The sequence below is a fragment of the Vicia villosa genome, linkage group LG6 (assembly GCF_029867415.1).
Source record: "Vicia villosa cultivar HV-30 ecotype Madison, WI linkage group LG6, Vvil1.0, whole genome shotgun sequence".
NCBI classification, from domain to species: domain Eukaryota; kingdom Viridiplantae; phylum Streptophyta; class Magnoliopsida; order Fabales; family Fabaceae; genus Vicia; species Vicia villosa.
This window is the reverse complement of record NC_081185.1, coordinates 151,944,383-151,958,849: the sequence shown is the minus strand read 5'-3', so window position 1 is coordinate 151,958,849 and position 14,467 is coordinate 151,944,383. Positions and strand designations below refer to the sequence as shown.

The 14,467-nt window shown below is 36.0% G+C and overlaps 1 protein-coding gene and 2 non-coding genes across 3 annotated transcripts; 2 read left to right on the top strand and 1 right to left on the bottom strand.

Annotated features, from left to right (window-relative positions):
- The first annotated feature begins 6,688 nt into the window (after positions 1 to 6,688).
- On the top strand, positions 6,689 to 6,761 carry TRNAA-AGC (transfer RNA alanine (anticodon AGC)). The gene has a single exon. It is a non-coding gene; the product is annotated as a tRNA-Ala (tRNA).
- A 652-nt stretch (positions 6,762 to 7,413) lies between these two features.
- LOC131612795 (uncharacterized) lies at positions 7,414 to 10,752 on the bottom strand. The gene is made up of 10 exons (XM_058884542.1): positions 10,592 to 10,752; positions 10,398 to 10,478; positions 10,279 to 10,306; positions 10,045 to 10,127; positions 9,834 to 9,866; positions 9,169 to 9,247; positions 9,013 to 9,065; positions 8,446 to 8,506; positions 8,029 to 8,108; positions 7,414 to 7,782 (listed from the first exon to the last, which is right to left on the bottom strand). The coding sequence occupies exons 1-10, from the start codon at positions 10,610 to 10,612 to the stop codon at positions 7,693 to 7,695; spliced, it is 609 nt and encodes a 202-aa protein (XP_058740525.1). The 5' UTR covers positions 10,613 to 10,752; the 3' UTR covers positions 7,414 to 7,692.
- A 95-nt stretch (positions 10,753 to 10,847) lies between these two features.
- On the top strand, positions 10,848 to 10,919 carry TRNAP-CGG (transfer RNA proline (anticodon CGG)). The gene has a single exon. It is a non-coding gene; the product is annotated as a tRNA-Pro (tRNA).
- Positions 10,920 to 14,467: the final 3,548 nt, after the last annotated feature.

The window sequence follows — 14,467 nt, the reverse complement described above, 5'->3', positions numbered from 1 at the left end:
CTAACTGAACTTCTGGAACTCAAGTCTCAGATTAGTCTCAAATACAAAAAGCTGAAAAAGCTATTTGAATTTGAAACAAAGAAGCTTGAGTTGGAGAATTCTGAATTAAAAGAAAAACTTTTAAAATTATCCAATAATGTTGGATCTCCTTCTGATTCAGAAAAATCCACTCCTAGTCTAAACCATATTCTGAAAGAATATGATTTAAGTTTCAGGAAGTTCTTATCTAGAAGTATTGGCAGAAGTCAGCTAGCTTCTATGATATATGCTGTGTCTGGAAACAAAAGAGTCGGCATTGGTTTTGAGGGTGAAACCCCATACAAACTTGAACCTGTTGATGAAATGAAATTTACATACAAGCCATTGTATGATCAGTTCAAGTATGGCCACTCCCATGATATTAGGCACACTTCACATGCTCAAAGTTTTCACATTACACACACCAAAAAGCATGTGACACAACCTAGGAAATATCATGAAACTCACATTAAAAATTATCATGCTGTTCCTCCTATTGCTTATAATGTCAAACCCAAGTTCAATCAGAACTTGAGAAAATCTAACAAGAAAGGACCCAAGAAGATGTGGGTACCTAAGGATAAGATTATTCCTATTGCAGATATCCTTGACTGCAAAAAGGACAAAGCACAACATGTCATGGTACCTGGACTCTGGATGCTCACGACACATGACAGGAAGAAAGTCTATGTTCCAAGACCTGGTGCTTAAGTCTGGAGGAGAAGTCAAGTTTGGAGGAGATCAGAAGGGCAAGATAATTGGCTCTGGAACTATAAAGTCTGGTAACTCTCCTTCCATTTCTAATGTACTTCTTGTAGAAGGATTAACACATAACCTCTTATCTATCAGTCAATTGAATGACAATGGTTATGATATAATCTTTAATCAAGAGTCTTGCAAGGCTGTAAATCAGAAGGATGGCTCAATCCTATTTACAGGCAAGAGGAAGAACAACATTTATAAGACAGATCTGCAAGATCTTATGAGTCAGAAGGTGACTTGTCTTATGTCTGTTTCTGAAGAGCAGTGGGTCTGGCACAGAAGATTAGGTCATGCTAGTTTGAGAAAGATTTCTCAGATTAACAAACTGAATCTTGTCAGAGGACTCCCTAATCTGAAATTCAAATCAGATGCTCTTTGTGAAGCATGTCAGAAGGGCAAGTTCTCCAAACCTGCATTCAAATCCAAGAATGTTGTTTCTACCTCAAGGCCATTAGAACTCTTGCACATTGATCTGTTTGGCCCAGTCAAAACAGCATCTGTCAGAGGGAAGAAATATGGATTAGTCATCGTAGATGATTATAGCCGCTGGACATGGGTAAAATTCTTGAAACACAAGGATGAGTCTCATTCAGTGTTCTTTGATTTCTGCATTCAGATTCAATCTGAAAAAGAGTGTAAAATCATAAAGGTCAGAAGTGATCATGGTGGTGAATTTGAGAACAGATCCTTTGAAGAATTCTTCAAAGAAAATGGTATTGCCCATGATTTCTCTTGTCCTAGAACTCCACAGCAAAATGGAGTTGTAGAACGAAAGAATAGGACTCTGCAAGAAATGGCCAGAACCATGATCAATGAAACCAATATGGCTAAGCATTTCTGGGCAGAAGCAATAAACAGTGCATGCTATATTCAGAATAGAATATCTATCAGACCTATTCTAAATAAGACTCCTTATGAATTGTGGAAGAATAGAAAGCCCAACATTTCATATTTCCATCCTTTTGGATGTGTATGCTTTATTCTGAACACTAAAGATCATCTTGGTAAGTTTGATTCCAAAGCACAAAAATGTTTCCTTCTTGGATATTCTGAACGCTCAAAAGGCTACAGAGTATACAATACTGAAACATTGGTTGTAGAAGAATCAATCAATATCAGGTTTGATGATAAGCTTGGTTCTGAAAAACCAAAGCAGTTTGATAATTTTGCAGATTGTGATATTGACATATCAGAAGTTGTTGAGCCAAGAAGCAACGCATCAGAAGCAGAGCTTCTCAGAAGCAAAGAATCTGAAGATCAAGTATCAGCTTCTCTGGAGAATCTAAGCATTTCTGAAGAACCACCTGTCAGAAGATCATCCAGACTCATCTCTGATCATTCAGAAGATGTCATTCTTGGAAAGAAGGATGATCCAATCAGAACAAGAGCATTCCTTAAGAACAATGCAGACTGTCAATTAGGTCTTGTATCTTTGATCGAGCCAACTTCTGTTGATCATGCTCTAGAAGATCCAGACTGGATAATTGCTATGCAAGAAGAACTGAATCAGTTTACAAGGAATGATGTTTGGGATCTTGTTCCTAGACCAGATGGATTCAATATAATCGGTGCAAAATGGGTCTTCAGAAACAAGCCCAGAATGAGAAGATGAGAAGTTCTTATATATGGGTATCTTCTAATATGAAATTTTCTTTTTAAGAAGTTCTGATTGAAATCAATTAGAAATTGTGACTCAGTTATTACTAACGTTTCATTGTCTAAGTTGATTCAGAATCTCTTTAAAAGCAAAACAGCTGTAACTGGCTATCCAGATGGTAAACACGTGTTCACTATTCCTGGACAAGCGTGCGTGCAGTTGAGGGGACGTCTACTTAGGTAACTGTGCAAATCACGTCTTTTGTCATTATTATCTCTCCTCACGTCACGTAACATTAAATGCTTTTCATCATTTACTCTCTTTCAGTTTTCTTTTTATAGTCTTCAAACGTTTCTTTTCCCTCTTATATTTCACTCACTTTGCATTCAGTTTCTTTTTCGTTCTCTCTCTTTACATTCATATCATAAACCCTAGTAGTTTCCAATATCTGCAACTTCATCATGAATCCATCGTCAAGCTCTGGGAATCAAGATAATGATCGGAAACAAAAGAGAAAGGCAACTGCTGATCCAGAAACCAATCCAAAAAGAGTAAGGATCACCTCCCTTGACGGTACCCCTCAATCACCTCCCTCTTCACAGACCTCCACCACCTCTTCCTCCTCATTCATCCTCTCGGAACCACCGTCTTCACCATCTGATATCTCCTCTCCTTCAACCCATCCATCAGATATTTCTTCATCTCTCTCACACCCTTTTCCCACCAGAACACCTAATCCCTATAGTGTTGTTCTTCCCGACTCCAGGTTCACTGTCAACCCTCCAACCCCTACCACTCAATCATATCTGGAGCTTTTACATTCTGATGTAAATGGCTGGTTGGAGATTCTGGGTGCTGCTCACCTTAACCATTTGGATGAGTATGCTACAAGCAACCTTTGGGATACCTTTCGTCAGGATTTTCTGGTTAGGGCTACAGACACTCAGAGAAGGATCATGTCTGAAGCTCCTGGTATTCGTGGTCTTCGGTTGGAAGTTGGTGAAAGCAGCTGTCACCATCTCATCAGGAACAGAAGTGTTCTTGAGAAGAAGATACCTGCAGATGAGTTGGAAGAAGAAAATCTCTGCAGAGACATCGTGGTGTGGAGACCATGGTTTCCTGTGCTGACTGGAGATTTTCAGTGGCTGTTCAACTGGTTCAGAATGAACCCTTCTGAAAAAGCACCTCACATGGTCTTTCCAGTAGTGGTTTATCCTGCTGAAGTTGCTGGTCCTACTCCTCCAACAAACCTAGCAGCTATTCTTCAAGCGTTGGAAGATGGAACTTCTGAGCTGCCTGAACCAGAATATGCTAAGGCTACTTCTGAGTCAGACTCAGATGAGGAAATGGAAGATGCACAAGCTGAAGATTTTCCAGAAGATCACCCTGCTGAGATTGCTGTCCCTTTTGGCAGAAATTCAGGTGCCTCTTCTTCTGGTGAAACCACAGCTCTGATGGAGACCTTGGAAGCTCTTCATCAGAATCAAGCTAGGCTGGCTTCTCGTTTGGACGCGCAAGAAGTAGCCAATGCTGAGTTTCGCTCTTTCATGGCAAGGCAAGCTACAAGCACTGACGGGATTCATGATGTTCTGGCGCGGATTTTGCGTAGGCTAGGATCTTAGTCCTTTGATCTGAGTAGTTGTCTTTCCTTGTTGCATCTGTTTTCCTGCATCCCTCTTTTGTAATCTTTCTTTTGATTATCAATGAAAAGTTTCTTTGTTTTTTTTTTTTTACATTCCAGTGATTTTATTTGTCGTTTTATTCATCTGAATCTTTTGATATATTCTTTTTGATGTTATGACAAAAAGGGGGAGAAGATAAATGATAAATGATTTGATTAATCTATCAGTTGCTGGGTAAAGCTCCCACACATTTACTAACAAGAACTGCAAGTTCTATATGGTTTAAGTGTTTTGCAGGTATAAAGAAGTGAAGAGAATCTTCAAAGCAAACACAAGAAGCAAAAGAAGTGTTATTCTGTAAAAAGAATAAGCTCATGGAAACTGAAGCAAGCTGAGTGCTGTCAAGCTTCAGAAATCAGAAGCAAGAAAGAAGAATGAATCAGAAGCACTGATAATAGAATTTGATCCATATTTGTCTATTTGCTCTGACAAAATTCTATTTGCTCTGATACATTATTTCAGCCTATATGGCTCTGATACATATCATGTGTTCTAATATACATTTTATGTTCTGACTCGTTCATGCTGACTTTTGTCGTTTAGTTTTTGTTCTGTAACATTTCAGGATGTAGAGATGCTCTGATGATGCTCTGGTACATTCAACAATGTTCTGATACAAATCTAGCATGAAGTGATGTTGGTAGAAATTCAAAGCTCTGAAGCTATCCGAGGGAAGCAGAAATCAGAAGCTGTGAATGTTCTAAAGATCCAGAAAACTCAAGTTCTGAAGCTGTCCTAAATGGAAGCAGAAATCAGAAGCTGTGAATGTTCAGAAGATCAAAGAAATTCAAGTTCTGAAGCTGTCCTAGATGGAAGCAGAAATCAGAAGCTGTGAATGTTCAGAAGATCAAAGAAATTCAAGTTCTGAAGCTGTCCAAGATGGAAGCAGGAATCAGAAGCTGTGAGTGTTCTAGGGATCTAAAGAAATTCTAGTTCTGAAGCTGTCCAATGGAAGCAGAAGTCAGAAGCTATGAATTCTCTAAAGACAGAAGCTTATGTGATCGTCTCTACCGAAATAATCAGGGAAGTCTTTTATTAAAGTTCTTCGAGTATTTATTTCAGGGGGAGATTATTTATCTCAGGGGGAGATTGTTAATCTCAGGGGGAGACATATTCATATGCTTATGCTATAGCTGTGTAATTTGTCTTTTGCCGTCTGTTCTTTCTGATCGCAAATTCATATCATTTATATATGTTTTTGTCATCATCAAAAAGGGGGAGATTGTTAGAACAAGATTTGTTCTGATCAATTATCTTAGTTTTGATGATAACAATAATATGAATTTTGCTTAAGATTATATGGTACTCTAATCCAATGCAATTTCCTTTTCAGGGAATATATAAAGAGTATGCATAATTCAGCGCTCAGAAGCTTTGTCTCAAAGGGTTCAGCATGCAACATCAGAACATGGTCTGGCAAGACATCAGAAGATGGTCGAAGCAGAATCAGAACATGGGTCTATGGAAGCATCAGAAGAACAAGAGAACAGAAGCACTGAAGTTCTGATGGTATCACGCTCAGAAGCACTTCAAGGTCAGAAGATCAGAAGATGCTTTGCACCAAGCTGTTTGACTCTGATGATATTCAAACGTTGTATTCTCAAACATCAGATCAGAAGGAAGTACAAGTGGCAAGCTACGCTGACTGACAAAAGGAACGTTAAAAGCTATTATAGGCTACGTCAGTAGACACAGCGTGAACAAGGCTCGAGGTAGTTGACAAAAGCGTATAACATTAAATGCGATGCTGTACGGAACACGCAAAGCATTAAATGCACTCAACGGTCATCTTCTCCAACGCCTATAAATATGAAGTTCTGATGAGAAGCAAGGTTAACGATTCTGAACAAAAACAACCTACATTAACTTGCTGAAACTCTGTTCTACTCAAAGCTCAGAATCTTCATCTTCATCAAAGCTCACTACATTGCTGTTGTAATATCTTAGTGAGATTAAGCTTAAACGTTAAGAGAAATATCACAGTTTGTGATTATAGCTTTTAAGAAGCAATTGTAATACTCTTAGAATTGATTACATTAAGTTGTAAGGAACTAGAGTGATCGTGTGGATCAGAATACTCTAGGAAGTCTTAGAGGTTATCTAAGCAGGTTGTAACTAGAGTGATCGTGTGGATCAGTATACTCTAGAAAGTCTTAGAGGGTATCTAAGCAGTTGTTCCTGGAGTGATCAGTGTGTGATCAGAAGACTCTGGAAGACTTAGTTGCTGACTAAGTGGAGAACCATTGTAATCCGTGCGATTAGTGGATTAAATCCTCAGTTGAGGTAAATCATCTCTGCGGGGGTGGACTGGAGTAGTTTAGTTAACAACGAACCAGGATAAAAATAACTGTGCAATTTATTTTTATCTGTCAAGTTTTTAAAGCTACACTTATTCAAACCCCCCCCTTTCTAAGTGTTTTTCTATCCTTCAGATACTACTACTAACAATGTTAATTTTTTGTACCTATCTTTGTTTAAAAAACAAACCCTAAAATAAACAATATGTTACTCTTAACATCCCTCAATAACAAGACAATGTCGAGTTTCTTCCTTAAGAACAACCTATAGTTCAAATTCAATAACCTTAAGTTCCACTATTAAAAAGTTCCATTAGAGTTTAACCTCATATGGGGATGTAGCTCAGATGGTAGAGCGCTCGCTTAGCATGCGAGAGGTACGGGGATCGATACCCCGCATCTCCAATTTTGTATGTTTTGATTTAATATTTTCCTTTTTGTGTTGGTAAAACTTCATACACCTTAATTATTCGAAAACTTTATTTTCCCTCGTCACTCATTCAAAACAAAATGACATCTCATATTTCCTTTTGGCTAAAGAAAATACTTCTTTTTGACAAGAGAAAAATAATAATTACTTGTTAATGTTACTTTAATTTCCAAGCAATATTTTGCAGAAAAACAGTTTGGCTATCAACATCCAACTTTCATTTTTGCTTATCAATCTTGCTTCTTTTTCAATATATATTTTTCTGCTTTTTTGTTTGGTTATATTAAAATATTTGACAGGTATAATGTTTACTTGTATTGAAAACCGGTAGATATATAACCAGATATTGTCTTTATGTATGAAAAAATAAACAAAATCTGAGCAGATTGTCGCGCCTTCATCTGGTTTGGAGGGTTTTCAATATTTTTGATCAATGTTTGGATTTTACTGCAATGAAGTTGAATGTCAACTTTTTATTGTGGCAAACTTCCTTAGTAGAGGTGAGAAGATTGTCCCACAAATTGCAGCTTGGTGCAGAAGATTTTTTTTGTTGAGATTAACGCAAATGAAGTGGAAAGTGAAGATTCAACACTCTTATCGTGAAGCAACTGGTTGTAGTTTAGCATGTTGCAAATAACAGCTCTATTATTCTGGCTAGAAAATTATCAAGTTAACATGTATAATTATGAGAGGGCTAAGGTGTACATCATGTTAGAAGAAATATGCAGTAAACAAAGGAATCTTGTGAATGAATATAACACTATGGACCAGCTTTGATCCCACTATTTTTCTTTTGACCATAGATTCATTCTTAAGCAACCCAGAACTAAACAATTTGCTTCCAGATTCAGCTGCACAAAATTGCTCAAAATCTCATACACGACTCATCCTGCACGTATAAGAATTTCACTTTTTGTTGGATGACCGGAAACCTCCAAACCCCATCAAGGCAGCAACGTCAGGATCGATTTCTGGTTCTTCAACTGCCTCCATCTTCTGAATCCAAAATTGAACATTAGTTAGTTGCTGCTTTGTGAAAAAAGGAATCTAGGCTTATTAAAATATAATTAAAAATAATTTTTAGAAATATAGATGAGTTCATTAACAGTTAACTAAAGACATATTAATCAAACAAAAACAGAGAATACAAAGTTAGAAATGGGAGGAGAGAAAAAGGATTTTTCCAAGATTTTGCATCCGTAGTAATTGAAAATACGAAACTTTAATCTGCACAGTTCTGACCTTTTCTTTTTTCTTTTCCCGACGCAGTCGCTTTCTTTCTTCCTCTTCTTGTTGCTGTTTTAAAATCCTTTCATCAAAATCTACAAAAAAAGTAAAATTCAATTTCCACATTAAGGTGACGGAACAATAAGTATAGACTGGGTGCTATCAAAAAACTTGAAAATTCAGCATGAATACTTATAAATTTTACATATTACTCTCCTAGAAGTAGTCAAAATATTATATACTATTTAAAATGTTACCAAATTGTTCTATGACTTCCAAACTTTAGTTAAGGATCCACAACCAACCTTAATTGAAAGGTCGGTTGAACTTCTACAATTTCAGGCTAAAAAGGAAACACAACAATATATAGATTTTACAATTATAATATTTGATTTAACAAATAGCCAACTCCCTTATAATCATAGATTTTACCTTGCTCTGTAAAGCTTCCGATGTCTTTACGTTTCTTAAGAGATTCAAACCGTTCCTGAACCTGTGTTCATCATTAAAATTTACAACTGTCATGCAGAAGCACATATTAAACTACAGAAACCAAATGAAATGCAACGGTACACATGCATGCGAAGAAAAATATATATTTCATGCAATGTCAAAGGGGCATGGTCGTTAGAATTCATAGACTAGAAGAGTAACTTAAGCTGAATGATACGGACTCAAGGTCCAACCTAATGAAAAAGTTTACGAGACGAAGGTCAGATAAGATTATGAGGTGCAACTTACCTGAGAGAGACACGACTCACTACCTAGAGGCTATAGTAGAGGGGTGGGAGCAGAAGGTGAATTGCAAGAAAGAGAGTATATGATGGATGAGAAGAGAGGAGGTGAATTGTTTAGGCATGGTTTTACATTAATACAATTCCTTCTTGCTATTTTAAAAACCTAGGACCTGATATCACTTTAATATAGAGGCCAGAATTTGTCGATATCAATGCAGTATTTTTCTTTTTTAATTTCATATTCTGGTATCTATCACTGTACCTGTTTGAGAGAAGAACGTTCAGCTCGCATAGACATGCCCAACGCTCTTTGATCTGCGGGATAATGCAAGAATAACCATGAGCAAAGTGAAGGCAATTAAAGCAACATATATACTGAAAAATCAAAGGAAACATGCCAAAAGAATAATCTACATACGTTTCTTTCCATTGATATGATCCAAGTAGTTTGCAGAGTCCTTCACCACACACTCACAAACTGAGCAGAAATATCCAGCCTGCAATATAGATTATTAAACCCAAAGGTACTATACATACAAGACACATGATGAAACACACACCAACAAGTCCATAGGAATTTAGAAAACATTGCACTCAATGACAGATGAGCCCATATTTTTAACCAGCAAAGTTTAAAAGTCAGTTGAAAAACTCATAACACTTAACCACCTATAAGTCCTAACACCTACCCAACAAAAGAAACAAAGGTTAACAAGAGTAGTAAGCTGACAAATTAGTCTGTCTCTGTAGGACACTCAAATAGGTTCCTGAGAGTATGAATATTTCAAAAAAAGTCTTTTGACACTGTCAAATTTCACTCATATTAATCCTTCAATATTAATGTTTGGAACAGCATTGATAGTAGGTTATAGTAAGTGGTTATATATGCGGAGCAACTTGACATTTTAATAGAGTTGGGGACCCTTTTGAAATATCCAGTGTCACGACCAATTTGAGAGTATTCTCCAGACACAAGGACTAATTCTCCCATTTACTCGATTAAAATAACAGGGTATCAACATGAGAAAAGAATAATATTTTCCAATTTCAAACTACGCAAAAACAAAATGAAATAAAAGGTACCTGTTGGCTTAGTGGTGCAACCGGCGTTACCACCTGCAAAATAAGCACACTTATAAGTACAGCAAAAAGACATAACAAAATCTTGAACCAGCTGACGCCTCCCCATAATCTAAAAGTCCACAACACAAAACCCTTACAAATATTTTCGACTAAATCAAAAGAAAAAACATTTTTTGAAATGTGGGCATTGAACTGTGTCCGCAGAGCATACCTGAGTCTTTCCCAAGCGGGATTCAAGGTTTACTTCAAAATCCCTATGTTTCAAGGGCTTCCTCTGCACCGGAGGTCCTTTACCTGTTCCAACAAAATCATGTAAGCTAATACTCAATACATCACGATGATACTTCAACTTTTAAAACAACCTTAACCCTAACAAAATCATTCAATTATATTCAATCACAAAAACTAACAGCAGAAAGATTATATAATGTAAAAAAAAAATTACCTTTAGGTTTTGCTCTACCCTCTTCCTCCTGTTAAACATTGAATACACAAAATCACAATCACCCAACAAAAACTATTCAAAAAATCAAAATCAGTATCGGAGGAACGGAATAAACTTACCTGTCTCTCACGCTCCCGAGCTCGTTCGAGATACTCTTCACGATCGAATTTTCTTCTGAATGTATTGTCAACCCCAGCGACCTAATTCAAGTAAATCAGATTAAGAATTTGACGAATAAATTTTTTTAATTGAAAAAAAATAAAATTGAACTTTTAATCTACGAAATGATTGTGGATTTGAATTCTGCACTTACATTGTTGCTGGTGTTAGACATCTTTGTTCAAAAATTGAATAAGAATTGAGATTATAGAGAGACTTTGAATTGAATGATGGGTGAATGTGTTTGTTGATGATTGATTTGAAACAAAGGGGGAAAAGAAAAAATCTGAATCGGGAATTTGTGAGTGAAACCCTAGTTAAAATTTTTTTTGAGATAAAAGGAAGCAAGAGCAACTCTCTGAGTGGTTTGTATGAAATAATCAAAAAATCAACGAAATGGAAAACAAATCGGGTGTTTGGTCTAGTGGTATGATTCTCGCTTCGGGTGCGAGAGGTCGTGAGTTCGATTCTCGCAACACCCCATTCTCTTTTTTTTTACATATTTCAGCAATTGTTAAAGATTTCTCGTTATTTTTTCGAAATAACATTAATTAGATGAACTGTAATCGTAACTAGTCTTATCTTCATATAAACATTATACAGGTAGAATATAATTATAAAAGAATTACATTTTGTATCATATCAACTAAACAATTTGTCCCGTTTACAATTCTTATAATAACTGTTTTTTAGTTTTATTTAGATATATTAATGATAAATATTTTTTAATAAGAACAATTTAGGTAGTTTTATTTAGATATATTAATGATAAATATTTTTTAATAAGAACAATTTAGGTTGTGTTTTTATGAATGTATCAATTACAAATATATGTTTTATGTATTATTTTAATATTTATTATTGGTAACTATTTATGTCTTTTACCTTTTATATTTTTTAATATTTTAACATTTATGTCTTATATATGTTTCGAAATAGAGTTGTTGATTGTGCGAATTGACATTTGATTTTCGTATTTTTCACGATAGAATATTCATTTTTCGATTCACTAATTTGAAGCTTCTTAACCTAACAAATCGGATTTCCAGATATCTAACTACATATCCTCTATTTTCTCCGATTTTCAACTTCCTAAATCTCTAACCTTCATCTCGCTGACTTAGCTCCAACTAGAGGTTGCAAAGGCTCAATATGAAAGACTCAAAGTGTCTCTTCAGTCACCTAACTCAAAGGTTTTTGATTTAACCTTTTTGTCATTAACCAATTCATCCAACATCATACCCCAATAATATTTAGTTGGTATTTTGGCCTGCCTTTGAATTCTGGATGACTGAAGGTATATTTATACATGCAACACTACATCGTCCCCATAAGTAAGTCGAAATGGCGTATAGTTGGTCAACTCTTTAGGGGAGTTTTGACATGCCCAAAGTAGGGGTGCTCGCGGTGCGGTTTGGGCGGTTTGACGAAAAAAATCATCCGAACCGCAAGAGAAAAAATAGTGTGGTTTGGTTTGGTTCGGTTGACTTTTAAAAAAAATCCGAACCAAACTAATGCGGTTTGGTTCGGTTCGGTTGGTTCGGTTTTTTACAAATATTTTATTGAGCCATACATACGCATATAGATGATAACATAATTTTGTATTTATACATTCATACACTATCAAATAACAACAAAACTCGTCATATTTTGACAACAAATTTTCATTTAATATGTAAAAATTAAATTAGACAAAAGTGGAATATTAAACATAAAATAATAGCATAAAACAATATAAAAATTATTATAACGAGACAAAAAAATAGAAGAGACGAAAGATTAGTGAAAGTGAAAAAGAAAAAAAGTGTTGAGAGATTAGAGAAGAAGATATGCGATAAAAACGAAACTGAAATACGGAACATTTACATAAAAATGAGAAGGTGGAAAAGAAAGAATATAAGAGAGTAGAGATTATAGAAGAAGAGGGAAGATGTATGTGGCAAAGAAGGTGCGATAATGTTATTAGAGATTTTAGAAGATCGGGACTGAAATTATATGGGTGAGGATGAGAAAATTGTTCGTAATCATAATGCTAATGTATAATAAGTTTAAGTTTGGGTTGGATGTGAGTTAGTAAAATTTAGGTTGTAACATAGTGCGGTTTGATTCGGTTTACAAAATACAAACCGCAAACCGAACCGAACCGTGCGGTTTTGTAAAAACTGACTCAAACTAATCCGAACCAAATGCGGTTTTTTGCGGTTTCGGTTTGGTTTGGTTTGGTTTGCGGTTTTCTATTGAGTTGGTTTGGTTTTGATCACCCCTAGCCCAAAGCACTTGGTCTAAGGTTTTATGCCAATTTTTTGGCTTTTGACCTATCTGATTTTTTTATCAAATCAATTATAACCTGGTTGGCCGCTTCGAATTAGCCAATGGCTTAAGCATAATAGGGTGTTGAAGTCAATAATTTAAACCATGTTTCTGAGGCAAAGTCTACCACTTTTCTACCTGTAAACACTAAGCCTTAATCTTTTGTGATAGGCCATAAATTTATTATTGAGTGTAACTCACTTGCAGGCACATGCTGGATACCTGAATGCTGGATACCTGAATGTTGGATACCTGAATGCCTTTGGCATTCTTGCCAATCCTTCACAAAATCTATGCAATCTTTTAGCATAGTTGGCCAGTACACATCGAGTCGAAACAACAACCATTTCATTTTTTGGCCTGCCTGATGAGAGCCACATGATACTCTATGTACTTTAGAAATTGCTAGATATGTTTCTCTTTCGCCAACACACTTAAGAAGAATTCCCTTAGGGTTTTTCTTAAATAATTCATTTCCCATAATCACATAACTCAAGACTCTCAAGGTTTTGTATAACTCTAAACTCATCCCCCTAAGCTTTAACATTGATGATGTCTTTGGGTAACAGTCACTCGCAATCAGATTATTCTTGACCTCGACAAACTGTTCCAGTCCCTCTTTAGAGACTTTATAGCCTTAAGCAATTTGTGCTAATTCGTTCGCTTCCTAGTTTCTAATCCCTCGAGTTTTGTTTGTCAAACATATTCTGATAGGGGAGAAACGAAGTTAGGTTTGTGAAGGTCGACATTAAGGCCGTTCTGGGCCAAAATTTGTTCGAGTCAGTAATATTATTATGTCCCCCCAAGTTATTTTGTGGACATTTCTAAGTATTTGGTCAGTATCTTGGTTTTTATTTACTATTGTTGGCCTAAGATTATTCTGACCTATGTATTCTTCGTCCTCCCTATTTGGGGTAGTTTTTGGAGGTCAAAATCCAAAATGTTTCCCTTGGTTAACAGGGGCCATCCCATTGTCAGATGTTTTGACTTTCATAACATTTGAGATTTAAGGGGTTGGTCGCGCCTGAATTTGTGGAGCGCAAAATAAAATCGGCTATTCAACCCATCTTATTGGCTAGCAACTCATAACTTTGGTTAGTATGTGCAATCAACGGGTTGAATGTAGTACTCATTTGTCTGGTTAAAAGTATTAACCATTTCATGGTTACTTTCATCCTTCTGTTTCCTCTTGGCCATCAGGGATGTCATTGTTGTAGCGGTAAAGCGGCAAGTAAAAGTTTTGGAAATATTATTCAGAGAATTTATCGTGTCCACAGAGAATGGCCGTTAGAATGCCATTCAATGATTTCTATGCTTTCGAGCTTGGGTTAAAATGGATTAAATGCACAAAGATATGAACATGAAAAATTAAATCCATTCTTTAGAAAGAAATAACTCATTAAGCATGCGAACATACTCACTCCTCACAAACTTAAACCTATCGACCAATTATACTCAATCTACAACACTCGTCAATGTCATCATGTATCTCTTTCATCAGTGTCCATCTATGCAACAACTACGAGACATATCACAACTCAGATTATGTCTAACCCAAATTGCGAGAACAACCGTATTCTCGCATCGGTGATCTCTCGTGCGAAACTTGAATACGAAAGGATTAAGCTTCAATACAAAAGTGATTGTTAGCTCCAAATCTATCTCTAGATTTCAGAAACTAACAGATATTCATCCTAGATAAGTATTTGAGCAGTATATG